Here is a 27185-nt window from a genome sequence, read left to right as displayed (position 1 = left end):
TTTCTCTCTTTGACATACGGATTTCATTTTTAAAAAACTGTTTATGTGCTTTGGTTGCATTATAGTCTCACAACATATCATGTTGACCATGGCATTCATGCACACAGAACTCTGGGCCTCTTTTCTTATAAACATTTTGTTGTCCACACTCCTGAAAATATGGCCGCAGAGAGTCTGGGTTGGGAGTGTTCACAGCTGGAGGGGCGGGGCCGCACCTGCTCCAGGTAGGTGGGAATGGGTTCTTGCCCTAGGACTCAGATTCCCACCTCCAGGTATGGGGCGTGCGGGGCTCCAGCTCCTGCTCCAGTTCTACAGATCACAGAGCACTCACCGCCTTGGCAAGAGTGGCTCTTGGGATCGGATCAACTAGACAAGCTTGGCCACTAGTCCAACCAAGACCCTCTGCCACTGTGGAGATGAGGAAAGCCGCCCTTTAGAGCAAAAGGCGATGTGAATGAACACAGACACCCTCCATACTGGGACCTCACAGTGAGCATGGCACCCATGCGGACACCCGCGACATGTCCCTTTTTCAATAAAGAGCACAACAAGGCTATCCCCAGTTAGCTGGCATTAAAAAACAAAACAAAACAAAACAAAAAAAAAACCCCTCCAAGCCAGGGGTAGTGGCACAAACCTGTAATTCCAGGACCGGAGGCCTGAGGCAGGAAGATCTCAGATTTGAGACTTAGGGCACAAACCTGTAATTCCAGGACCGGAGGCCTGAGGCAGGAAGATCTCAGATTTGAGACTTAGGGCACAAACCTGTAATTCCAGGACCGGAGGCCTGAGGCAGGAAGATCTCAGATTTGAGGCTTAGGGAGACCTTCAGCAACTTAGGGAGACGGTTTCAAAATGAAAGGGTAATATAGATCTGAGGGTGTTGCTTAAAGGACGACTGTCCCTGGGTTCAATTCCAGCACTTAAAAATAATCCAAGTCAACCACTAAGCCAAGCAAGGGAAGGACGGACGGGGAGGGAATGGGGTGGGAATTGGGTAGGGGTTAAATCAGTGATGTGTACATGTACGTACACACAAAGTTTTTACCCCTATATGATGTATGAATATAATGCACCAATAGAAAATTAAAAAATAAAAATCCTTTTACTGATTATTTCTATCCTTTCAAAGAAAGATAAACCTCAGCTTGGTGTTCACAGAACTTCCACATTTCCCCGATACCCCTTAATATGCCCCCTTTTCCCCCAAAGAGAGTATTGAACTAGAATATAATACATGAGAAATTTTTGATCATTTTTATATACTGTGGATATATTTTTATATTCATAATACATTTTATTTAATTATTTAATATGAGGAGTTTTATTTAATTTCATTAAACATGTCTTTTTCAGAAATTTACAACACACCAATAGGTGTTCTCAGATACACTGGCCATCGGGACAAAAATAAAGGATCTAAAATTATTTTAGTTTTCTTTAGTCTCTTGATAAATATATATTTTAACAATATACCTATTCATGTCAAATAGCACTAATTTTTCCATTTATGGAGTTTATAAACTTTTCTTTTAAAATCAACTCATTTAATTAAAATTCAGTAAGCAAAGATAAATAGTATATAATATGACAAGAATCACCTTTTAAGCAAGAGCAGTAACAGCTGAACACAGCTAAGGCAAAAATTCGGATGATAGAGAGAAAACAGCCTCAAATTAGAGAATGATGTTGTTATGGGTGGAACATTTGGGTCCCCTGAAAAACTCATAAACTGAAATCCAGTCCCCTGTGGAATGAAGTTAGGGGGGGCCTGTGGCAGGCGATTAGGTCTTGAGGGTGGCACCCACAGGATGGGCTTAGCGCTACTAAATGGGTCCTGCAGAGACCATGGGACCCCTCCGTGGGCTAGAAAGCAAGTCCTCACTGGACACCGGCTGCCAGTGCCTGGTCCTAGGCTTGCAGTCTCCACACCGGTGAGGACCCTCCGCTGTGTGAGCAGCCCGGCTTCTGGTCCCTTGTTAGAGCACCGAACCTACCGGGCTGGAAAGGACGGGGCGGGGACAGGGAGGAAGCATGCAGGTGACTGCACCTGGGGGTTTCAAGTTCAGGGGTTGTGAACCTAGAGGTCAGAGGTAAACAGCAACCTGCAGGATCTAGGCTGTCCAGGGAGAAGTGAAACTGTAAGCAGATGCACACGTACAAGGACCACAGCTCAGTGGACTCCGGAGACCACAAGTGTGAATTTGACTCGTGGATTCCCCACTGCCCATTTGGAGAAAGTCATCGTACTTCCTGGTGCCCTGGAAGCACTGGAGCAGGGCAGCAACCAACTCACGGGTTTTTATTTTTATTATTATTATTATTATTATTATTATTTTTTGGTGGTACTGGGGTTTCTGGAAGCTCTTCTACCTCTGGGCTATACTCCCAGACCTATTTTATATATATATATATATTTTTTTTTTAATTTGAAAACAGGGTCTCTTAAGCCAGAGCATCTGGCTTCGAACCTGTGCGATCCTCCTGTCTCCGCCTCCCAAGCACAGGGATTACAAGCGTGCGCCACCACGTCCGGCTTCACGGTTTTTAAAGAGGAGCTCACAGGCTGACACACAAAGAATGAGCAAAACAGCCTGAGAAAGTGCTGTTGATGCAAGCAACTCCCAGGGCGAGAGGTCTACGGCTTTCCCCAGAGGCCCTGTGTCAGGCCCCAGACCTGAGGCTGTGCTTAGGGCCAGGGAGTCAGGAGGGCGTCTGGCCACACCTTGAATAAAGAGCTTGTTTCCGCTTTCTCCAATGACCTGGTATTCATGGCACTCTGCGTAGGACATCCAGCAAGAACTTAAAAATTAAGTTCAACCTGTGTGCAGGGCTAAAGCAAATGTTCAAGCCAAAATCTACATAAGGAGCATCTGACACTAACAGTTAAAGAGAAATGGATGGGAGGAAAATCCAGCTGTTTATTATCCTCCCTGCTGCCCACTTCCAACTGCATAAGGTTAGAAAAGCCTATCGTGATCAGCTGCGAGCAGCAGGAGCCCCGACTGCTCCCACCACACTCCCAGGAGCACCATCTTGGGAGCACTGCCTCGGGCTTTTGGGAAAAGGGAAAGGAAAGTGTCCAAAAGTCAGGACTGCTGGATCCAGTTCCAGCCTCTCACTACTTCCCCATTGTCACTGACAATCTAATTTTTCAAACAATGAGCTAGTATTTACTGAAAAATTACTAGAGAATAATAAATAACCCACGGGAGCACAGTCAGGGGAGGCAGTGCATGCAAAGGTCCTGTGGTAGTGGAAATGGGTCAGAGTCTCCTTCCCTGACTTGATCAGAGGCAAAGAAATGAGTCAGAGTTAAGCTGTCTCTGTCCCTGGAGTCATAGGAAGCCCAGATAGAGGGGGAAAAGGCAGACCAGGGGAGAGAAAGGGTCAAATTAGGGAACTGAGTAGACTCTCCTGGAGACTACAGAGAAGACTCAGGAAGAAAGCAACACTGGTCCAAAGAAACACAAGCTAGGTTCCTTCAGTGATCAGAGAAGAGACACTGGGCATGCCGCCATGGAAGAGCTCCGAGAGATGGAAGCCTGCGGCTGCACTGGGTCTCTGCAACGCACAGCTAAAGCGGAGCAAGAGAACCTGGTGGACTTGGGGACCCTTTACCTAAGGTCAGACACATGGGTGTGGTGCCGAGGAAAGGGGCTTCGCCACGACCCTCAAAGTCCTGGGCAGCTTCCATCTTCACGGAAACCACTCCTGAATGTGGGGCTGTGGCTGCGGGGATGAAAGAAAGGAAAGGGGGTTCGCCATGCAGGAAGCGGAGCTTACAGTGCATCTCACCAAAAAGAGGACCAGGAAAATGGCTCCAGATAAGATGAGATAATAATGAGAAAATACTGAAGAACTCGGGCCTTTGGAATACAGTGATTAACAAAGCAAAAACCGGACGCGCACTTACCAGTCCCCCAAAGAAGAAGGGATTTTAAAAAGTTAATCCTAAATTTTCTCTCCTGGACCACTTCAAGCTAACCAGATACTTCAGGCTTTTAGAGACACAGGTTTGGGCACAACAGACATAAATGAATGAAGATGTTCCCAAACACTGTTCACTTTCTGGACCTTTGTCTTTTTATCAGGAAGCTTGACAACCTCTTTGTAAGTCCAAAGACCAATTCTTAATGACACAAAGAAAAGTCAGAAGAAAGAAGAAAGCTGGAGCCAGGGCTTTGGACTCACCCTATCCCACACGTGTCCCTATTGAGGACCATTTGGAACTGAAGTGAGAGCTGAGCATGGCGGCTCAAGCCTGTGATCCCAGTCCCTGGGAGGCTGAGACAGGAGGATCTCAGATTCAAGACCAGCCTCGGAAACTTAACTAGACTCTCAGGAACCCTTTTCAGAACAAAAAATAAAAAGGACTAGGGGCGTGTATCTTAGAGGCAGAATACGCCTGGGTTTGGTAGCTATCCAAAGAAATTAAATCAGAATACTATAGTTTGTAGCCTCACAATTCATAATTACCAAATTATAGAACCAACCTAGGTGTCCATCAATTGAAGAATAAACAATGAAAATGTGATATAAACACACAGTGGAATTTTACTCAACCATAATAAGAAAAAAAACCGGTGTCGTTTGTAGAAAAATGGAAGAAAGTAGAGAATGCTGTGCTCGTGAGATCAGCCAGTTTTCTCCCACAGGTGGAAGTCAGAACGAGATGGGAAGCAAAAGCGATGTCGCTCACGTGAGGAGAAAAAACAGAAGCATGGGAGGGGCTGGGGGGGGAGGAGGGGAGAAACCCGGACTGAGAGAAGGATAAATAAGTTTCTGCCTATACAGGAAAGGCTCGCTACCAATCTAGTATGTGTGGGGAGGACGGGGAGAGGGAATCACTCACACCCAGTGCTGTGTGCACGTGTGTCCGCGTCACTTTAAACCTCGCTATGATGTAAAATGCATTGCACCAATAAAATAAAATGAACAAGAGCGAGTCACGTGCGCACCGCGTGGTTCCAGGCCGCGGCCACCGACGCTATTAGGGAGAAGACAGGTTTTATTGAAATGAGACTAGATCTAGGTGGTTCCTGGCAATACTGCAATGTCCACTACACATAAAATAAATAAAAACAGTTCTAAAACTCGGATTCTTGGGGTTGGCACTTTAGCTTAGCGGTAGAGGAATTGTGTCGCAACTTACAAAGCCCCAGGTTTGACACCCAAGACCGAAAACAAAAGAACCCCTGGATTCCCTTTGGTGGAAAAGCATCAGGAAGAAGGGAGAGAAGGGAAGGGCCTGGCACAAACAGGAACAGCGGGGCCGTCCCTGAAAACGAAAAGCTCCAGGAGAAGAACGTGCCTAAAAAAGGCAGAACAAAATGAACAAAAATGCGAAGATGGACACACACACACACACACACACACACACTCACACTCACACTCACACACACACACTCACACACACACACACTCACACACACACACACACACTCACTCACACACACCTGGAAAACTTCCTTTCCATGAATACAGAAAAAGTGAGTGGCATGACCACACAATGAAGTTTTACTGAGCCATCCAAAAAGAACAAGACCATGTTATCTGTAGAAAAATGGGTGGAACTTGAGAACAGTAAGTTACACGAAAGAAGCCTGATTCAAGAAGAAAGACGAGGGTCACTGTGTGTTCTCACATGGGGAGGACAGGAGGGGCTTCATATGAAAACATTATGAAAAGGGGGTGGGGCAGGGAGACGGGAGGTACTAGGGAAGCCCTGGTATAAATATGTAACAGTGAATCTCAGTATTATGAATAAACATGATGAAACAAAACAAAATAAAGAGTGTTGTGCCAGTAAAAGAACAACAAACAAACGAAAACACTTCCTATCCAGTCTCAAGGCAGCGTGACGCTTGGGTGACCAGGCTGGTCCTGTGGAAGCCCATTTCAAGTGCTGCTGAGCAACGCAGGTCAACGGACACTCGGCATCCTGAAGGTGTCGGAAATCCCTGCCGGGCGCCCGCAGTGGCAACCGGGTGCCCACTCCCTGAGCCAGGCAGGGCCTGCGACTCCGGCAGCCTCAGAAGGGAGCAGGCATGGACTGCTTAGGACTGCCGTGGACAGTGGCGGGCGACGCTATGTCCTGCAGGGAACAGAACCCACGCTCCAGATGTGTGTGCAAAGCCACCTCCTGCCCTGCCGCTGGCCCTGGCCCTCAGCAAGCAGGACAGCAGGTGGAAGAGACCCAGAGAAGGGTCCCGCTCTCTCTTTATCCTGAACAGCATTCAGCTTGCTCTCTCTTATGTTTGTATGTTCTATGGTGCTACACAAAGCTAATCAACCTTGTCTTTTCTTTCTATTTTCTCTTTCTTCTCTTTCCTCTTTCCCTTCCTCTCTACCTCTCTTCCCCTTCCTTCCTTCCTTCCTTCCTTCCTTCCTTGGGATAAACTCCAGGGCCACTTTACCTCTAGGATACACCCCTCATCTTCCAGGATGGGAGATCTTAAAATTATTTAGCACAACCTCCATCCTTGCTTATCTTCTTACAAAGCATTCAAACAGAAAGCACAGATGAAGCATGCAGGAGGTTCTTTGGGGGAAGTTAAGGCCCTATGAGAAAGGCCTTGAGGGTGGAAAGGTGGCCTGAGGCAATGGAGTTCCAAGGCAGAGATGGCCTCCAGGATGAAAGGGGCTTGGAGTGTTCCCTGGGTTGTTTTATAGTTCCTTTGGATGCTTTCTTATACATGTTACCTCTTGGTGATTGCCTGCCTTCACACTCTAGTAACCCTCAGTTTCTTCGCTGCCCCTTCCACAGGGGAGGGGTCAAAAGGAGAAGGCTCTGCAGGTGAACTTCCAGTCTGTCCCACTGACCCCAGCTGCCAATGTCTAGCTAAGCTACAACTCTACTGTAACAACTCCAAGGCCAGGGAAGACAAAGATAATGGGACGGTCTACTAATCCTCATCTTTCCTTTTCCTTTCTCCGATTTTTCTTTTTCTGCTTTTGGTTGTTGTGTTGTGTTTTGTACTAGGAACATCACCACATCTAGACCCCTTGCCTTTCTTATTTTTTATTTTGAGACAAGGTGTCAGTAAATTGCCCAGGCTGGCTTCCAGCCTACAATCGTGCGCAGTCTGGAATCCTTGCCTTAACTTGACGGGCAATGTAAGAAAGGAAAACAATCTTTTCTACTGAAGTTCACATAGAAACAGGCAGACTTCCATTTTGTAAATGAAGCTTGGGTATCCATTTTGTACACATCTATTTGTTCCACTCCAAGGGGCACTGGTTCTGTGTTTCTCTTGTAAAATCTGCCAAGGGAAAACCAGCCAACCAGATTAGATTGTGAAGTCTTACTCCAGCCAATGGGGGACAGTGCAGCAGCACCTGCATCAGGGATAAAGGCTGAGTTGCCAGGCCACGCCCACTATGCCTGAACCTTTCTGCATAGAAGAAAATTGCCTTGGTTTCAGGTTTGTTTGTTTGTTTGCTTGTTTGTTTTTAAATCTGTTTCTAAGAGGCAACATGTTAGAAACTGGCCCTCCAGCGAGACCAGAATCGGGGCCTCCCATTAGGCAAGGCTACTGCTTTTGAGCCAGTGAGGTCTGGATCAGTCCACCAGGTAGCCAGGCCACTACTGGGGCCGTCAAGAGTGGTATGAGTACTTGCAATGCAGCATGCACAGAGAAATATCACAGAAAATAAAAAAAAAAAACCAGATGCTTCCCCTAATCAGCAATAACTAGAAGGAAAGGGGCAACAGGAAGAGATTGAGCTATAAAAAGGGCCCTATAGTGAAGCAACTAAGGTGACCAATCAGAGGGTATGGAATAGGGGAGGATGGAGCCTCTTTAAAACGCAGGAGGTACATAAACAAATGTATCAAAGTTAATCACCAAACAAGCATGGGATGGAGGGAGGGGGAATGGGATGGGGACTGGATGAGGGCTAATTGGATGATGTGTGCTTGTATATCCTCTCAAGTCTTGTATTCCAATGTGATATATGATTACAATGCACCAATAAAAATAAATTTAAAAAAACATAGCTGTAACTAACACATATCAGATATTAAAATAAATCTTATATTTAAAAAAGAAAAGAAAAGAAACTGGCCCCTGATCTATTTATCTCTACCTCTATTCCCTGCCATGGATTTTTTTTTTTTTTTTTTTTTTTTTTTGGTGGTACTGGGGTTCCTGGAAGCCCTTCTACCTCCGGGCTACACTCCCAGACCTATTTTTGCATTTTTATTTGGAAACAGGGTCTCCTAAGCCAGCGCACGCGCGGCTGGCTTCGAACCTGCGCGATCCTCCTGTCTCTGCCTCCCAAGCGCGGGGATTACAAGCGTGCGCCACCACGCCCGGCGGATCTTTTCTTAATTTAACAACCATTTCTTGAAAAGAGGTGTGCCTGGAACTGTGGTGCATGCACACAAATAAGAAAGAATATGGGCTAATAGGAAAGAACACAGAGTGGAAAAATGAAGCCGGGCGTGGTGGTGCACGCTTGTCATCTCAGCATTTGGGAGGCTGAGAGGAGGATCACAGGAGACCATTTCAAAAGAACGAATAATGAATAAGGCTGGGGAGTAGCTCCGAGGTAGTCCTGGGTTCTAAAGTAGGAAAATGGAGTGAGTGTGCTTTAGGGCAAACACACTTGCTAATCTGAAGTACAGGATTTAAGAAAAAGTAGGGGAGCCAGCCAGGAAGAGTGGCGCAAGCCTATAATCCCAGTACTTGGGAGGCTGAGGCAGGAGGATCACTGGTCATATGGCAGCCTCAGTAATTTAGTAAGGCCATCCTCAATGTAGCGAGACTCTGCCAAAATAAAAAAGAAAATAGGGCTGAGCTATAGCTCGGAGATAAAATGCCCCTGAGTTTAATTGTAAGTGGTAAAACAAAACAAAACAAAAATAAAACCCCCCGAAACAGAAAGGAAAGGTGGTAGATAAAAACAAAACAAAAAGCCTTCCTAGTGGTTAAAATTCATAGGAAGCACGGTTTATTAACATAAATCAGAAGTACCATTTGAGTCTTAAATTCCAGTTGCTGAGCGAGACTCTAATGTCAGAAACAGAAAGATTATCTCGAAATGCTCCTGATGAAAGCATTATCTTTTCATCCCACGACAGCGAAACAAAGAGAAATAACTTTAGATGAAATGAAACGAGAACTGGCAGGACAGACAGTTAGTTATGGCTTCTCCGGAAGAAACAGCGCGACACTATCCATCTTGTGAGGATCCTGGGACAACTTTCCAGAAGTGGGCGAGGTGCGACCACGCTGCTCTATTGATTATGGCGGATGGGATATATGGCAGTCTCGGGGTGAAGACAGATCTGAACATTAAAACTGTTTTATGGGAAAGTTACTGTCTGCATGTAATAGGCTGCTTTAAATATTAACTTTCTATATTCATATTTTAATATCCAAAAGACAGAGTCTATTTTACAGATAAGTGACCTGTAAATTTCCACCAGAAAAAAGAATAAATACTCCCTCTTGAATTTACTTTCTGAAAATAGGAAGTCAAGAAAATACTTTGTGAGTAGAAAAATATATGTTGCTTAAAAATTAATGATTTATGAAAAAAGCATTTTATATACATATGTATAAAAGGTATGAAATGAATGACCGCAGCTAATAGACCATATGGTTTATGTCATATGCATTTTTTAAAAAATTAAAAGTTTCAATTTTTCTGGTAATACTAGATTCACAAGCAATTTGCAAAAATACAGAGAGATACCAAGCCCCCTTTACCCCATTTCCTCCTATTATAACAGCCTCCTATTAAAACTCAAAACCAAAAATGGTACGGTGGCAAAGAATTGTAATCTGAATCCTTGGGAGGATGAGACAGAGAATGGCAGGTTCAAGGATCCCTCAGCAATTTAGTGAGGTCCTCTGTAACTCAGTGAGACCCTGTTGCAAGATATAAAATCAAATACAACTGGGGGTGTATCTCAGAGGCAGAAGGTCAAAGCCCCTGGGTTCAGTTCTCAGAAACCATCAAGAAAAAAAATCATAATAATATGTAAATTTTAAAAAAAATCTGGCCAGGCAAGGGGGTGCATGCCTGTAATCGCAGTTATTAGGAGAATGAGAGAGAAAGATCAGAAGTTCTAGGCCAGAATGTGTTAACTTAGTGAGAATCTGCTTCAGAATAAAAAATAAAACAGGGCTAGCGGTGTAGCTCAGAGGGAGATCACCCTTGTGCTCAATCCCCAGTATCACAAACTACAAATAAAAATATTTTTGAAAAGCTGGAATTAGCTAGGTTGCCAATCAACCCAATTCATTGTGGAAATTAGCAGCCATATGAGAAGATCGTCCATGTTCTTGGATAGGCAGAATAAATATCATCATGGCCATTCTTCCAAAAGTGATCTACAGATTCAATGCAATACCAAGGTCATTCCTCACAGACCTAGAAAAACCAGTACTTAAATTCATTTGGAAGCCAGGCATGATGGCACATACTTGTAATCCTAGCATTTGGGAGGCTGAGACAGGAGGAGGATCTGGTTTGTGGACAGCGTCAGCTATGTAGTGAGGTGCTCGGCCACTTAGTGAGACCCTGTTTCAAAAATAAATAATAAAAAATAGGGCTTTGGGGTATAGCTTCGAGGTAGAATGGCCCTGGGTTTCATCCCCAGTACCACACACACAAACACAAAGAAGATTTTTTTCATTTGGAACAACAACAAAAAACCATAATAGCCAAAGTAGTTCTCAGCAACAAAAGCCATGCAAGAGGCACCACAATATCTGATTATAGTTTGAAAACTATACTACAAAGCCATAGTAATAAAAACAGCAAGTACTGGCACAAAAACAGATATGCAGAGAAGCGGAACAGAAGACTCAGAAACAAATCCACACACTTACAGCCAATTGGTTTTTGACAAAAGGGCCAAAAACATACATTGAAAAAAAGATGTATTGGTCGAAAAATGGTGTTGGCAAAACTGGTTAGCAATATGCAAAAAAAAACTGGAAATAAACCCCATTTTCTCACCCCACACAAGAGTCAATTCAAGATGGATCAAAGACTTGGAAATGGACAAAAATCTTGCAGTTCCTTGAAGAGGGCATAGGTCCAACACTGCAACACATAGGCACAGTAACGTAACACATAAACTTTCTCAGCAAGACCCCAAAGGCACAAGAAACTAAAAGGCAAATCAATATGTGGGATTGCATTAAATGAACAGTTTCTGTACAGCAAAGGAAACTATCAGGAACCTCAACAGAGAGCTGACAGCATGGGAGAAAACTCTGCCAGCTATTCCTCTGAAGGAGGACTAATATCTAGAGTATACAGAGAACTCAAGAAGCTCCCAACTAAGAAAATAAATACCCAATAAAAAATGGACAAGTAGCCGGGCATGGTGGCGCACGCTTGTCATCCCCGCGCTTGGGAGGCAGAGACAGGAGGATCACGCAGGTTCGAAGCCAGCCTCACTGGCTTAAAAGACCCTATTTCCAAATAAAAATATAAAATAGGTCTGAGAGTGTAGCCCGGAGGTAGAAGGGTTTCCAGAAACCTCAGTACCACAAAATAAATAAATAAATAAAATAAAAAAATAAAAAAACCCACAAACAACAAATAATGTTGATGAGAATGTGGTTAAGAGGGAACTCTAATATATCATTGGTGGGATTGCAAATTAGTGCAACCACTGTGGAAAACAATATGGAGAATCCTCAGAAGAATGGGAAAATACTTACCATCTGATCCAGCAATACCTCTACCCAAAAGAATGGAAACCAAACTACAAAACTAATGCATGTGTATCTATGTTCAAAGCTGCACAATTCACCAACGCCAAACTACGGAACCAGCCAAGATGTCCATCGACAGATGGATGGATTACAAAACTACGGGATATGGACACAATGGAATTTTACTCAGCCATAAAGAAGAACAAAATTACACCATTTACAGGGAAATGGGTGGAACTGGAGAACATTATGTTAAGTGGGATTAGTCACAAAAAGCAAGAAATCGGATGTTCTCTCTAATATGTGAAAGCTAGGGAGAAAATGGGTCATCGGAGGAACTCTCGATGAGGAAGGAGAAACCACAGATGAGCAAGGAGGTCGACCAACCTGAGGGAAGTGGGAGAGGGCAGGAGGGAAATTCCCTAATGCATAAGATGTACATTCACAAACATATCGAAGTCAACCACTAAGCCAAACACGAGAAGGAGGGAGAGGGGAGGGCATGGGGTGAGGCTTGGGGAAGGGCTGAATGAGTGATGTGTGCCTGTATAACTCTACCATCTTATACCCCATTAAAAATTATGACTATGAGGCAACAATAAAAAAAAATTTTAAAAAGGATATGTGCTGCCGGGCATGGTGGCACACGCTTGTAATCCCCGCGCTTGGGAGGCAGAGACAGGAGGATCGCGCAGGTTCGAAGCCAGCCGTGCTGGCTTAGGAGACCCTGTTTCCAAATAAAAATGTAAAAATAGGTTTGGGAGTGTAGCCCGGAGGTAGAAGGGCTTCCAGGAACCCCGGGACCACCAAAAAAAAAAAAAAAAAAAAAAAAAAGGGATATGTGCTGTTCAATCAAACTTAGTTACTTGAATCCCCATTTCTCCAAATTATTGGAAAATTTATGAACCCGAGTGGCATTGTAAGATTGACAGAATGAAAAATTTCTAGGTTTGTGTTGTAAAAAGAAAGACCAGAAGCTGATTTCTGAACCCAAGTTTCTAAAAAACACTGGAAATTGACTCTCTCAAACCCAGAGGCATTATACCTTCAAACTACACCCCCAGCCTGATTTTATTTCTTATTTGGAAATGGGGTCTTGCTAGATTGAGGAAAGTCTATTTGCTGAGGCTGTCTTCAAACCAGCTATCCTCCTGTCTCAGCCTCCCAAGTTCTGGGATTTAAAGTGTGAGTCACCATGTCCAGCCCTGAATTTTAAATCAACACTCTTTAAGGAGATCAAGAAAATAATTTCCTGTGCTCTTTTCAAATTGCATATAACTGGCTGTCGCTTTTTCAAAACTCCTTCATGAGAAGCTGCCTCTTGGACCTGGTGTCTTGAATTTCAGAGTAATGAGTTCCCTTTGAGAAGTGCTGGACCCACCCCTGCTTCTTCACGCTGTGCTTCACACTCTTGGGGACAGACATGTCCCCGTCAGGCTAGCTGGGCTCTGAGCTGGCGTAGGAGCCAGCACTCGCTGAGAGGCAGTGGGCGGTGGATCACTGCAGGAAGTCAGCCAAGTGACAGAGATTGATAATGAGCTTCTGCAAGACCAAGGTCATGAATCAGCTGACACTCAGTGAACCCTACATACATGTGGAGCCTTTCACTGGTGATCCCCAGCTGGAAGCTGTCACCAAAACGTGTTATCTTTGAGGAAGGCTGTCAAGCCTGGCAAGTCAAGTAGAAAACCCTATCAGAGAGGCGATCCCATCGCCTGTGACAGCCTTCTAGCAGTCACAGGTGCTCAGGGCACCTCGACCTGCGCAGCATGGCCAGCTCCACTACCCGCAGGTGGGCGCAGGGGAGTTCCCACTGCACCTCTCCAGAGGACGCCTGCATTACATAGAGAGCAGGACCACCACGAGACTGCTCCGCGAGGAAGAGGCAACAGCCTGAGATGGGAGTCCAGAGACAGGAGGACACGTGCAAAGCACAGTGCTGACCCGCAGGACTTCCCTGAGCAGCTCCTCCACAGGGGAAGGACGGTACAGAGGGCAGCCTGCTGCAAGACACAAAGAACAGCTGTTTCTGGGGCCCTTATGAAAAAGAACCCAGAGCACGTGGTGAGCTGGGAGAGGAAGCAGGTCGGAGGCTTGAGGACAGCCTCAGCAAGTAGTGAGATCCTCGGCAACATAGGGAGACCCTGATCTGGAAAAAAAAAAAAATTGATGGGGGTGTAGCTTTTACCCAGGTAAAATGGACCTGGGTTTAATCCCCAGTACAAAACAAACGAAAAAAGAAAAGAAGCCCAAAGCCAGGAATCACTGGCTGGGTGGGAAGCAAGACTGTGCAAAGCCAGGCCGTGGCAAAGACACAGCTGGAGAGGAGAAAGAAGATGGACCTCAAACCTGCGTGCTCAGCCAGGTAGGCTAGAAGAAAAAGGCAGCCGGTGACCCAGGACAGGCTGGGAGCAAAGGCTCACTGTGAAGGTGTCGGACCGCAGGCTCTCCCAGCTCCAGAAGGAGTCCTTAAGGCTAAGTAATAACCTTAGCTGGAAATGGTTCATTTAGGAGAGGGGAGGGAAGAGAACTTGTCTTAAAGGGTTAAAGATAGATACAGTTAGCAAGGCATGGCGGCACAGGCCTGTAATCCCAGTACTTGGGGGCTGAGACAGGAGGATCTCAGGTTTGAAGACAGCCTCGGCAAGTAGCTAGACTCTTGGAAACCCAGCAAGAGCCAGAGGTGGGGGTGGTCTAGGGGAGGGTGGGGGAGTAGAAGAAGAATTAATGAAGAAAACATTTCCACTGATATTATGTGCAAAGGCAAGAACACCAATGCCAATCTCAGTGTCTTGTATGGGGAGGGGGAACGGGGAAGAAGTCAGGGAAAGCCCACCACGTGTTATGTGCACGGTGTCGCCATCACTACAAAATACAGTAGCATGTGGAACTCTAATGCACCAATAAAAATATTAAGAACAAAAACGAAATAAAATATCAAGACCTGGGAGTGTACCTCAGAGGTAGAAAGCCCATAAGATAAATGGCCAGTTCCACAAAAGTGAAAAAAACGCCAGTAGTTAAAATTATATCTTTAGCCATCAACGGTAACTCAGGTAGCAGAAAGCAGGGATATGATACAGCATCCGTGTCTACTTTCAGATCGGACAGTGGGGCACAGTGAGTGGATCTCTGCAACGTATATGGAAACCCAGAAACTGATAGTGGCCCAGAGGAAACGAACCGGGGGCAGCTTAGGGCGCTGGCAGTGGTAAGAGAAAGGACCACGCTGCCCATTCTCAAATCCCCGAATGGCACGTGGTAAATAAAGGGAAGTGGAGAGGGACCAAGATGCCGGCCTGATACGCAGAGGGTGCCACGGTTCACCTGGACTTGAAAGTTAACACTGCAGATCCTCCGGGAAGAAAGCAATTTTCTTTCCACTTGCACAGACCAAACAGAGCTCTCTGTAGCAGCGCTGCCTGTGATGCAAGCCGCCTGCCTGCCCTATGTGACTGGAGAGCTTTGGAAATGTGCCCAGTACAACCGAGGGACTGACTTTCAATCTTATTTAACTCTTAATTAAAACTTGATTTTAAACAGCCACGTGTGGCTATTAGCTACCATAGTGGATAGGCACCCGAAAGTCCATTATATATAGATTACATGTATTAACTCACGGAATCACTATGGTCCTATAAGGCTGGTTCTATGCTATTGTCTACATCTATATATTTTTAAGAAACTGAGGCACAGAATGGTCAGGTAATTTGCTCAAAGTCACACAGCTAGTTGTAAAACCAACAACTGATGTATGTGTCCCACAGAAACATGTGCTGATGGAGGAAGGGGCATTTACCGAAGGGAAAGACAAGCACAGGATATGCCCACAACTTCCAAGGAGGTGTGTAAAGCAGTCACAGGCTACCTGTTTTCCCCGTGTTTTTCATCCAGGTTTTGTTAGAAGACTCATTGTCGAAGCCATCAAGTTGCAGCTCCTGGTACTCATCCCCGACACGTGCATGGTGGTCCACGATGTCTATAGGAGACTGGTGACGGCCCCTGCAGCTGACACTGGACGTGACCCAGTGCTCAGGACCATAGGCACCTGGGGGGAGAAACAGCAGTGAGTCCTCAGGGATCCAGGGCCGGGGGCAGTGAACAGGCACAGGATGAGGAGCACCAGATCTGCCACAGAACGCTGCCCGGCATGCGCCATCCCAAAGAGGACAGCAGAGCACCGCGGGGTACGGCCCCAAGCCCCTGGCTCGACGTGGCAGGATTTCAGAAAGGATGTTACTTAAGATAGTTTTGTGTCTTGATTTACAATTAAACGTTTGCTAACTTAATCTTTCATCAGATACAGGGAGTTGCACAGAAGGGCTGTCAATGTTGTTCACATTTTTCAAAAAATTGCAGTTTCCTAAAATAGGCAGAGTATTCATTCACAAGAAAGCAACTTAATCAATTTAGCATGTTTTGCTATTGTCAACAAAATCCTCAATACAACTTTTTCTTAGCACATAGGAAAAACAGATCAAGGCTGGAGGTGTTGGCGCGCGCTTGTAATCCCCGCGCTTGGGAGGCTGAGACCGGAGGATCGCGCAGGTTCGAAGCCAGCCTCAGCTACTGAGTGAGGCTCTCAGCACCTTAGCGAGACCCTGTTTCCAAATAAAATGGGACTAGGAGTATAGCCTGGAGGTAGAAAAGCCCCTGGGTTCCACCCCCAGTACCACGAATAAATAAATAAAGACTGGGAGGGGGCACCTACCACAGCTATAAAGAGGTACAATTATACATTGAGATTCTAATGAGTCCTCATGGGGTAGAAACACAGAAAGCACACTGCATTTGCTTCTCTTCCCAATTTGGAGGTCAAGTATTACAGAGGCAATGTCTGCTGAGTGCCTAACAAGCTCTTGGGATTTTCCACATCCAACTTTTAACCTGGTCAACAAAGCTGCAAAACAACTTTCGCTACAGAGATACAAGGGACCCCTTTTAGAGATTTAGGCACAGGCTACGCCTAAACTTCACCACTTTATAAGGCAACACCCAAGACTGTCAGACAAAGAAGCTGAGGGTGTGTGTATACACACACACGCGCGCGCATACAAATATACATGCACACGCAAATCTAAATTTCTTAGCTTTAGAGTTTGCACACATGAGACAGAAGGATAGCCAGGGCCACGTTAGGAGACTGACCCTCTCACCCACAGGATTTCGGAGCCCCAGCACACACAGCCATGGGTGACAGAAGATGCAGGGGAACCTTAGGCAAGTCTTCCTCTGCTCCTGAGGCCCCGTGCCTGTCCTGCAGCCAGCCATTCATCCGCCACAGTTCTCCCACCCTCTTTATATCTAGGGCAGCTCCAATCAGATATAAACAAGGGCACCATGAGAACAGGGACAATCATAGAAAATCTTTTTAATCACAACACAAGCTTCATGGGTGCAAAAAGAATTGATGCGTCTCCAGAGAAATGATCCATGCTCTCTCCATTGGGCAGGGACTTTGGCCTTCATCTGGTTCCTGGGCCATTTCCCTAATTACCATCCCAAACACTAAGACAAAAACAGAATGGAATTCCCAGTCTTTGGGAGGCCCAGACAGGTTTGAGGCCACCCTTAGCAACCTTAAAAACCCTGTTTTGAAACAAAAAGAAATGGGAGTATAGCTCATAGGTAGAATACCCCTGGGTTACACTATACATATGTGTGCAGGCACACACACACACCTGTATATTCCAAAGACCTTAATACCTAGTAGATTTTCTGAATAAAAAACAAAACAAGCACTGAGCATGGTGGCGCACACTTGTAATCCCAGCATTTGGGAGGTGGAGACCAGAGGATCACAGTTTGCAAATGGCTTCAGCTACTTAGTGAGGACCTTTGCAACTCAGTGAGACCTGTTTCAAAACAACAACAACAACAACAACAACAACAACAACAAAAAATAGGCTGGGGCTATAGTTCAGAGGTAGAATGCCCCTGGGTTCTGGGTTCCATTCCCAGTAACCCCCCCCCAAAATAAAAAAGCAAAACAACATTTTTCTGGGATGGAATAGAAAAGGTCAAGCACACTTGGGGCACACTTAAGTCATTTGCAAGTGCCATGGTACCTCTTAGAAGAAGTTAGAATCACCATTCATTGAAGGTAGGACTCTAAACCAGGAAACGTCATGGGCCTTTTGTTCAAATTCCCTAAGACTGTGAAGGCTACAAAATGGAGAGAATATGAATTCTCATATATTTTAGTCGAAATTTACATTCATTTTACATCTCTATAGATAACAGTTTTTGTCTTTGTTTCAGGTTTCGTTTTCATTTAGTGGTACCAGGGATTGAACCCAGGGTGCCGTGCATGGTAGGCCAGTATTCTACCACTGAGCTACATCGTCCAATCCATGCACACGTTACCTTTGAAGAAAATGGAAAGGAGAATGCAAAGAATGGCTTCAGTGATTCTGTCCACAAGATGCCAAAAGAATACATTGAAAAACTAAACCAGACATGGTGGTGTGCTGGAGTCCCAGTACATGGGAGGCTGAGACAGAAGGACCCCAGATTTGAAGCCAGCCTCCGAAACTTAGCAAGGCTCTCAGCAACTTAGTGAAACCATTTCCAAATTAAAAAAAAAAAAAAAAAAAAAAAAAAAACACACAAAATAGGGCTGTCAGTATAGCTCGGAAGTAGAATGCCCCTGTGTTCAATCCCGAGCATCACACACATACACACATATTTTTTTAATGAAGTGGTAGCAGAGATATGTGATGGCTGACCAAAATAAGAATTTTAGTAAGCTATCACCCAGTCTGTATATTTAAAATGTAGAAAGCAGTGTTTTAATAGTGTGTATGTGTGTGTGTAGAAACTCGCTAGTACAAAAAAAAAAATCACTCAGTGGGAAGAAATGTGTGGGAAATGATAAAATAAATTCAAACACAATGACTCCAAAGACTAATAATAAACACAAACTGTCATTTGTAAATACAGAGACACCTGGTAATTACCCTACTTCCAATAATAATCAAAATATAGCCTATAATGTCAGAAAAGCACTTGCCATTCCTACTACTTCTCATAACCCCCCAGATGCGGGTGAAATATAATTTAGCGCTCTATAAAGTGTAATCGGGGTGGGTGCCCGTGGGATCCATTCATTCACTGGTAACAATCTGAGGACTGCAGCGCACCGCATGCTTGCCTTCGCTCTTCCACCCAGTAGACGTTCAAGTGCAATTTTAATTGAAACTGATCTTCCACTTCAGAGTTTAAATTAATTCTTCTTTGGAGCGGGTCATGCTTGAGACTCCCTTGCCTTGCAAAACCCCCGTGTCATTAGTAAAGGAAATAGGCCCCTTTTCCAAGCTTGCAGATATTGATTACCTATTCTCACATCAAGGCACTGTTGCCAGTCCACACTGTATAAATCTCTTTGGTGTTAAGACACTTTAGAAAGGATTGAGAAGCATATCATCAATCATCTGTAGTTGTACGCAGTTCCCCAGTATTAAATGCTTTGTTTTGATAAACTTTGAATAAATGTTTCTAACTAAAAAACATGACAGTAAATGAAGATGGTGCTTAACTCCAACCTAGGTTGGAAGGGGGGACCAGCAGAAGCCTGCCTCTCTGAGATAGGATATGACCCAAAGGAACAAGGAGACTCTTTCTTAGCATGCGAAGGATGTTTGCAGCAGCGCAGCTCAGCCCACTCATAGGAGCCCCCCAGCTCTGACATCTTGACCTAACATAGCAGTCTATGTTCTCAGAGAGGGAAGAGGCATGCGGGGAAAGAAACCACGGCCAGCTCAAGCTGCCAAAAGTAATTTCCAACCTGCCTATTCCAAGTCTGGCAGGAATGATATTTGGAGGGAGATATCCCGCCAACCTGCAGTACCAGGGGACTCTAACAGTGCTCCTCACCTCACTTATGATGGAAACATGTCTTCTTTTGAATAAATGAGTCAGAAACAGTGGCCAAAGGTCCGAGCCATGTAGATGTTCCTTTGTCAGGGGCACAGAGGGCTTTGGCGGCAGCCTGGCTCTGATTACTGGTTTCCTTTGGGTCTCATTATTACCATTTTAATTGATTATTAATTCTGATGTGTCTTCCCCCGCAGAGATAAACTTGGTGAAAACAGACCTTCCTCCTATGTCTTTTTTTTGTCTCCATATCAGTACCTAGCACAGGATTCTCCGATAGAATTAGGCCCTAAAGCACAAATAATTGCAAGCAAACACACACATATGTCTGTCTATGTATCTATATCTATCATCTATTTGTGTGTGATACTGGGAATTAAACTGTGATGGGCATTATACCTCTGAAGTATACATACTTAATTATTCTTAAACTTTTCTTATTTTCTGCATTCTTTAAAAGATTTCTAAAAAAAAAAAAGATTTCTCTAATCAAAGGAAGTTAACCAAAGAAAAATTTAATCTTATTAACCATCCACCACAGCTTCTATTCAAATATTGTCAAACCATTGTTCAGTAGCAAGGAGGCAAGAAAGAGAGAGACTTAAAGGAAAGGACAGCAGACGCTGGCTGGATGTGAGAGGAAGGGCGTGTCACTTGTGAGGCTTTCTTTCGGGGGCATCCATGACCCGACTACTCATGAGGATTACGTCTGGCAAACCCAAACTGAGGGACATTCTCTAAAATAGCCAGCACTCCTCCCCAGCATCAAGGGCATGAAAATCAAGGATAGAATAGAACCTGGTCACAAAACAGAGAAGACCGAGGAGTCCTGAGATGAAATTCAGTGTGCCGCAGCACTACCAATGGCAGAACTCAAACTGGAAATCCTGGGGAAGCGCCCGAGCTGCGTGCACCCTGGAGATCCACTAACTGATACACCAGGGAGTGCCTATAATCCCAGCGCTTAGGAGGCTGAGAAAGGAGGAGGACAGGTTTGAGGACAGCATCAGCAACGTTTTGAGGCCCTCCACAATTTAATGAGATGCTGTTTCAAAAATAAAAAATAAAAAACAGGTGGGGGTATAGCTCAGAAAAAGAATGGGTTCAGTCCTCAGTATTAACATAAAAAAAAAGTATTGCACCAGTGTTGGTTTTCCAGTTAATCGTGCAAAAAGATCACTCTTTTGTGGTTATTTTGGGAGAAAAAAAATGTCAGGTGTGATGGTGCATACCTGTAATCTCAGTTGTTGGAAGGCTGAGACAGAAGGATCTCAGCTTCAAGGACAGCCTCAGTAACTTATATAGACCCTTTACAAATTAGTGAGACCCTATTTCAAAATTTAAAAAAGTAAAATTAAAAAAAAATAAAATAGGGCTGGTGGTAGAAGGCCCCTGGGTTCAATCCCCCAACCCCCCCAAAAAAAAAGAAAAGAAAAGAAAGAAATATATGTGAAGCCAAATACTATCCTTTTTTTGGGGGGGTGGTCTGGGGATGGAACCCAGGGGCATTCGACCTCCGAGCTACACCCCCTGCCCTATTTTTTTATATTCTTTATTTTTAAACTGGGTCTCACTGAGTTGCAGAGGACCTCACTCAGTAGCTGAGGCTGTCTGCGAACTGCAATCCTCGGGTCTCAGCCTCCCGAATGCTGGGATGACAAGCGTGCACCTCCACGCCCGGCCCAAGCCATACTAGCTAAATTTTTTAAACGGATTAAATTGTAATGTACTACTACATTTACTAGTATGAATTGGGGGGCCTGTCTACCATCTGGTGAGTGTGACCAGTACTGCTGAACAGCACACTCTGCATGAGAGGAATTTGCACAGACAGAAAAGGCAGGAAGACACACACACACACACACACACACACACACACACACACACACATATTCTCTCTCTCTCTCTCTCTCTCTCTCTCTCTCTCTCTCTCAGCTTAAAAAAAAAACAACCAGCAAACCTGTAGGTGATATTTCATTATTTAAGGTTACATAAAAATATTATAGAAAGTTGCAGAAATTCACCTTTAAAAATTGCAGTTAAGAAACAACATTATTAGCCTAATTTATGGCTCGTTTGAGTCTTAAAATAACCTACGCTTCCTCCTCAGGGTGCCATTAACAAGCCACTATATTTTTTTCTTATTTTGAGACACTACAATTCTGTTGACGAGCATCAAGACAACGTATTCCTACAGGTGGAGAATAAATCACACAATTGGAGATTGATTCCAACTGGCCTGTTTAAGGCAGACAGAATTCCCCATGTGAAAATAATGGCAAATCCTGTAAATCTGGTGTCCTGTCCGAGAGCCAATTTGATATACAATCTTTCTTTTTTAAGCAGATTTAGCCCAGAGAATATGAACCGGCATGTTCCAAGTTTAAACCAATACTAGTTACTCTATTCAAACAAAAATGAAATAAAAATCGGAGACAAGCATCTTAACTTTGCCCTCACCCCACCTCTATCCATGTCTAGAAACACTGCTTAAAAGTCCAGATAAGAACAGTACCACTGGTGAGCTGCAAAACTTTTCTATCATTCAAGTAATTCTGTCTTGCTTCAGTTCTGTTAATAACTGACCTGAGAAAAACAGACCAAAGTTGCATTTTTTGAGTGTAGAAATCATACTTTTGTCTCAGAGCATGGAATTTTCAGTACCTGTCCACAATTTGTATTCCCAACAATGGTTTCTTTAAATACATAAAAGATATTTTGCTGAAAATAGCCATGCACTTTGAATTTATTTTACCACAATAGATCCAAATAATGGTTTCTGTTCACTAATGAAAAGCCATTAAAAATAATGAATTCTGTCCAAATCTAATTAAAAACAAAACTAATATACATGTTATGTGCTGTTTCTAGTCAAATATGCTTATTAATGCCCCCCTCAAGGAACTGTTATTAAAAGCATTTGCTGGATCCAAGCTTCTTATTCTGAATCTTGGTGTCTACTTTTAACCAACAGCAACAATCCAAAAATATATGTGTTCTGTTTTACTTAGTATCATAATTAATGCTTTTTCTCCCAATCTAATACACATTTTTCAATTATTCCATTTTTAATTGAACTACTTTATGGGATTCAGCTTGCAGTTCCTTTGCATATCCCAGTACTGGTAGTTTAATTACCTTCTGTGCATTTATTATTATAAAAATGAAAAATGAAAAAAGTGCTAAAAAGCATGCATTTCTTGTTATGTAAATGGAAAAAAAGTGCTAAAAAGCACTCAGATTACTCTCTACCCTTACTTTATTAATGTAAAATTAGGAAGTTGTTAAACTTTTTAAATAGAAATATTCTAATTTTGAAGTAAGTTAAGAAAAAGTACAGTTACCAACTTCTAGATAATAAAACCCGCTTGGCTTTTAAATGTTGGCTGTTAAGAATTTCATCCACTGACAGGCATGGTGGCACAGGCTTGGAATCTCAGTCCTTGAGAGGCTGAGGAAGGAGGATCGCAGGCTCCCGGCCAATGGCAGCTACTTAGGCCTTCCAAAACTTAGTGAGACGGACCCTGTTTAAAAATAAAGAATCAAGCCGGAGTGGTGGCACAGGCTTGGAATCCCAGTACTTGGGAGGCTGAGGCAGGAGAATCGCAGGTTCGCAGCCAATGTTGGCTACTTAATGATGCCCTGTGCAAATTAGTGAGACCCTGTTTCACAATGAAGAACAGGCCCAGCATGGTGATGCACGCTTGTAATCCCAGCATTCCGGAAGCTGAGACAGGAGGATCATGGTTCACAGACAGCCTCAGCTATTTAGTGAGGCACTTTGAAAATCAGTGGGACCCTGTTTCAAAAATAAAGAATTAAAATATCGGGCTGGGGAGGGGGGGTGTCTAGCTCGGAAGTAGAATGCCCCTGGATTCCAACCACAGTACAGCAAAAAAATAAAAAATAAAAAATAAAAATAGGGCTGGGGGCGTAGCTCGGAGATAGAATTCCCCAGCTCAATCTCCAGTACCCTCCAAAATCCTTTATTTGTCTATTTCACATCAATAACTAACCATAATTTTAGAAATAATAGCAGACGGTAGCACCAGAAATGAGAATTCTTTTGTTCATTATTTTACAACCATTATTTGTCTAACTTCCCAGAGTGGCTATTTTAGGAGTGGGTGTTAAAACTAATCCTGAGTCAAATTTTATATAAGACTCTCCAACTTAACAATTGCCACAATCAACTCCATCTCCGGAGTCCAAACAAGAATGGAAAGAGGAAATGCGTGGCAGGGGTGTGACCATCTACGCTCTACACCCTGTGCAGACACTGCTAAGGGATCTGGATTTCACGAATAAGAAATACTACAATCTGTGAATTGTTTGGCGCTAACATGAGGGTCAAAACTTCCTTGCCGCACTTGAATTAGAATCCAAGTTCTCAGTCTCTGCCAAGTCGCAGTCTTTTTTTTTTTTTTACTATGCAATGTGATATTCTTAATCAATCAGCTATTAAAGGGGAGGGGTCCTATATTATAATCTCAATTGGGAAGACCTGGAACCTATAAATAGTACTGAAGTAGGAGGATTTCCCCCGCCCCTGCTGGGGATGGAACCCAGGAGCATTCTACCTCTGAACTACACTCCCAGCGCTATTTTTTAATCTTTTATTTTTGAAACGGTCTCACTGAGTTGCAAAGAGACTAAGTAGTAGGTGAGGCTGTTCGTGAACCCGGATCCTCCTGTCTCTGCCTCCCAAATGCTGGGATTACAAGCATGAGGATATAAAGAGTGAATGGCCACCCTGGAGGTCTGAGCACTGACCCTGTCTTCACGGCTGGGTAAAATGACAGCGGTAAAGAATGCACCATGGCCCACACGTGCAATTCAGAACCTGGAGGAGTCTGAAGGTACCTGAGACAAAGTCAGAAAGTATGTGTGTTTGGCCGGGCGTGGTGGCACAATCTTGTAATCCCCGCACTTGGGAGGCAGAGACAGGAGGATCGTGCAGGTTCGAAGCCAGCCGCGCTGGGTTAAGAGACGCTGTTTCCAAAAATTAAAAAAGTATAAAATAGGTCTGGGAGTGTAGCCCAGAGGTAGAAGCGCTTCCAGGAACCCCAGTACCACCAAAAAAAAAAAAAAAAAAAAGGAAGTATGAGTGTTTATGTCCACTTAATATTCCAATCTACCCAACATCCAAGCACTCAATAAAATGTCTGCCACTAATTGGGATCATTTGTTCATTTGAAGTCTAGCTAGTAATGTTTCAAGTTGGGCTAAATATTTTTTTCCTTATATCTTTCTGATGCAACATGGAATTGTGACAACAAACACCCAAACTATTCACAGCCCTCACCAATTTTACCATCAAATGCCAAGCACCTCATGTGTTTATCAGATGGAGGTAGACTGGCTCCAAGCCTGAGGTTCTCAAGTGTCAAGCGAGGTATATCTTAAAGAGCAATACCTTTGATTTGCTGAAGATATGTTCTTGTCAGATTCTGATTGTCCACAAAGACAAAACAGAAACCATCATCTAAAGACCAAAGAAACCACCTAATGGTGAATGAGGCTAGCCCCTCAAGTTCTTGCTCAAATACGGGTCAACATGGTTTGACTAGCATGTCGTCACACAACTCACAGATCATAGTATTCCTTAACCATGGAGACCAGGGAGGGCAGGTGCTGACAGCCCTACCATATATTTCCTCTTCTCATTTCTGTTTCAAATCTAGATACTGGAGTTGACTGGGGGAGTAGTCAAACTTGATAAAGACTCAATGCTCTTAGACAGGTGTGGTGGCACAAGCTTGTAATCCTAGTACTTGGGAGGCTGAACTAGGAGGATTGCAGGTTCAAATCCAGCCCCAGCAACTTAGTGAGTCTCTCAGGGACCTAGTGAGATCCTGTTTACACATAAGAAACAAAATCAGTCTGGGGATGTAGCTCAGAGGTACCAGAGGGGTTCGATTCCCAGTACCACACACACACACAAAAAGACTTATTACACATTTGGAAGACTGAGACAGGAAGACCATGGTACACGAACAGCTTAAGCTGATTAGTGAAGCCCTTTGCAGCTCAATGCTTCAAAATAAAGAATAAAAAAAAAGGCCGGGGTATAGCTCGGAGGTAGAATGTCCCTGAGTTCCATCTCCAGTACCGTAAAAAAAAAAAAAAAAAAAAAAAAAAGAGTTAATACATATAAATTACAAAGTATATTTTATCATCACTAAGACTCCTGGAAATTCTAAATTCTATAAGAACACTACCTGAAAGAATCAAATAGGCACACAGGAAATTTGTTTATAGTCTCCAACCAACCTCAAAACCCTACAAGATATGTTCCTAAAAGTTAACTTCAAGGTTATAATGAGGACGGAATAAGTCATTATATCAAGAGCTTACCCAGTAGTGCTGACCAGACAGTAAGTACTCAATAAACACAACGATTTATACGTTCCTCTAGGAACCACATCTAAACGCGATGTTCTGGATGGAACGGCCCTGAATCAGCTCCAGAAACGGCACCTGGTTGGTATTTGGAAACTGGCAGAATCTCATCCTTCTCGACAGGAGGCTGAGTCAGAAAGAGGGTTGGCCCAGAACTAAAACTAACTCAGGCATGGGAATTCCCACCCAGATGGACTGGATTAGGTTGGTAATGTTCACAAGGCAAGGCCCAGACTTTAGTTCAGAGTCTGTTGAAGGAAACTGCCTCTTGGATGAGACTGAAGAGGGAAGGGAGACACAGCAAGAGGCCAAAGCTGTCAAGCCCAACACAGAAATGTGAGAAAGGAAAAAGAGCGGATCAAAGAACGACTGAAATTTAAATTATATCTCTACGCTTTTCCATTGCAAGTGCCTTTGGATTTAAGCCCACTTGAAGAAGCTTCTGCTATTTGTAACTTACAATATAGGATACAATCAGGACGTTGGTTTAAGAGAACAACAGTGAAATTACTCGGTGCTTTCTACATTCATCACGAAGACGAAAATGTCAAATTACAAAGATAAAAATCAGGAGAGCATGCGGCATGGAATTCATAAGGATAACATCTCCTGATTCGCCAATTCTTCTCTTCGCGTCCTCTCCTCTTTCCCTCTAAAGGAAGGTTAAATTTGAGGGAGGACTTAAAGATCTCATTTAGACAAAAGGACAGGAAACAAGTCCCTTGCTTTAAATTTTTACTCTGGTAACAAAGGAGTCACAGGATAAGAATTCATGAAAGACTTAATGGGAATGGGTGCCTCCTGCTAAAGTCCCCTGCCATAGAGACCTGCCCCAGCACAAGCTGTTATGTGGGGAAGACTGTTGAGAGGATCATGAATTATCCTGAGAGCTCAGAGCTGCATCTCAGACAGCAAAACAAACGTAGTAGTTAAGGTCTGGTTTAAAAGTGGCTGGGCTTCCTGTCTTTGTAGTAAGGAACTTTCTCACAGGGTTCCTCTGCTATCAGCATCCTGCTCTGCAGTAATTGGTCTACAGTAAGCTGCTCCAGATCGTGAGAAATTCCAGTAGGAGGAGGAAATTCCCAGAGACAGACTCTGAAAGGCTGGTGTTTGGGAGGACTGAGGGTCTTATACCAAGCTGCTGACATAAGTTCTGAGAGGGAAAGTGCAGAAACTAAAAACAGGTTTGAGAGGTGCTCCTTGAACAGCTGAGGGACCTGTCGT

The 27185-nt window shown here is 43.9% G+C and overlaps 1 protein-coding gene across 2 annotated transcripts in view; it reads right to left on the bottom strand.

Moving 5' to 3' along the window:
* Nucleotides 1-27185, bottom strand: part of PTPRG (protein tyrosine phosphatase receptor type G) — a gene marked incomplete at both ends in the record, with an annotated part of 780672 nt that overhangs the window by 329057 nt on the left and 424430 nt on the right. For both annotated transcript variants that reach the window (XM_080714880.1, XM_080714881.1), the window contains one exon: nucleotides 15553-15732. In XM_080714880.1, the coding sequence (XP_080571006.1) occupies nucleotides 15553-15732 (180 nt within the window). The remainder of the gene's footprint in view (nucleotides 1-15552; nucleotides 15733-27185) is intronic.

The sequence above is a fragment of the Muscardinus avellanarius genome (genome assembly GCF_963383645.1).
Source record: "Muscardinus avellanarius genome assembly, chromosome: 18".
NCBI classification, from domain to species: Eukaryota; Metazoa; Chordata; class Mammalia; order Rodentia; family Gliridae; genus Muscardinus; species Muscardinus avellanarius.
The sequence above is the reverse complement of the archived record's forward strand: the minus strand, read 5'-3'. Positions and strand labels throughout refer to the sequence as shown.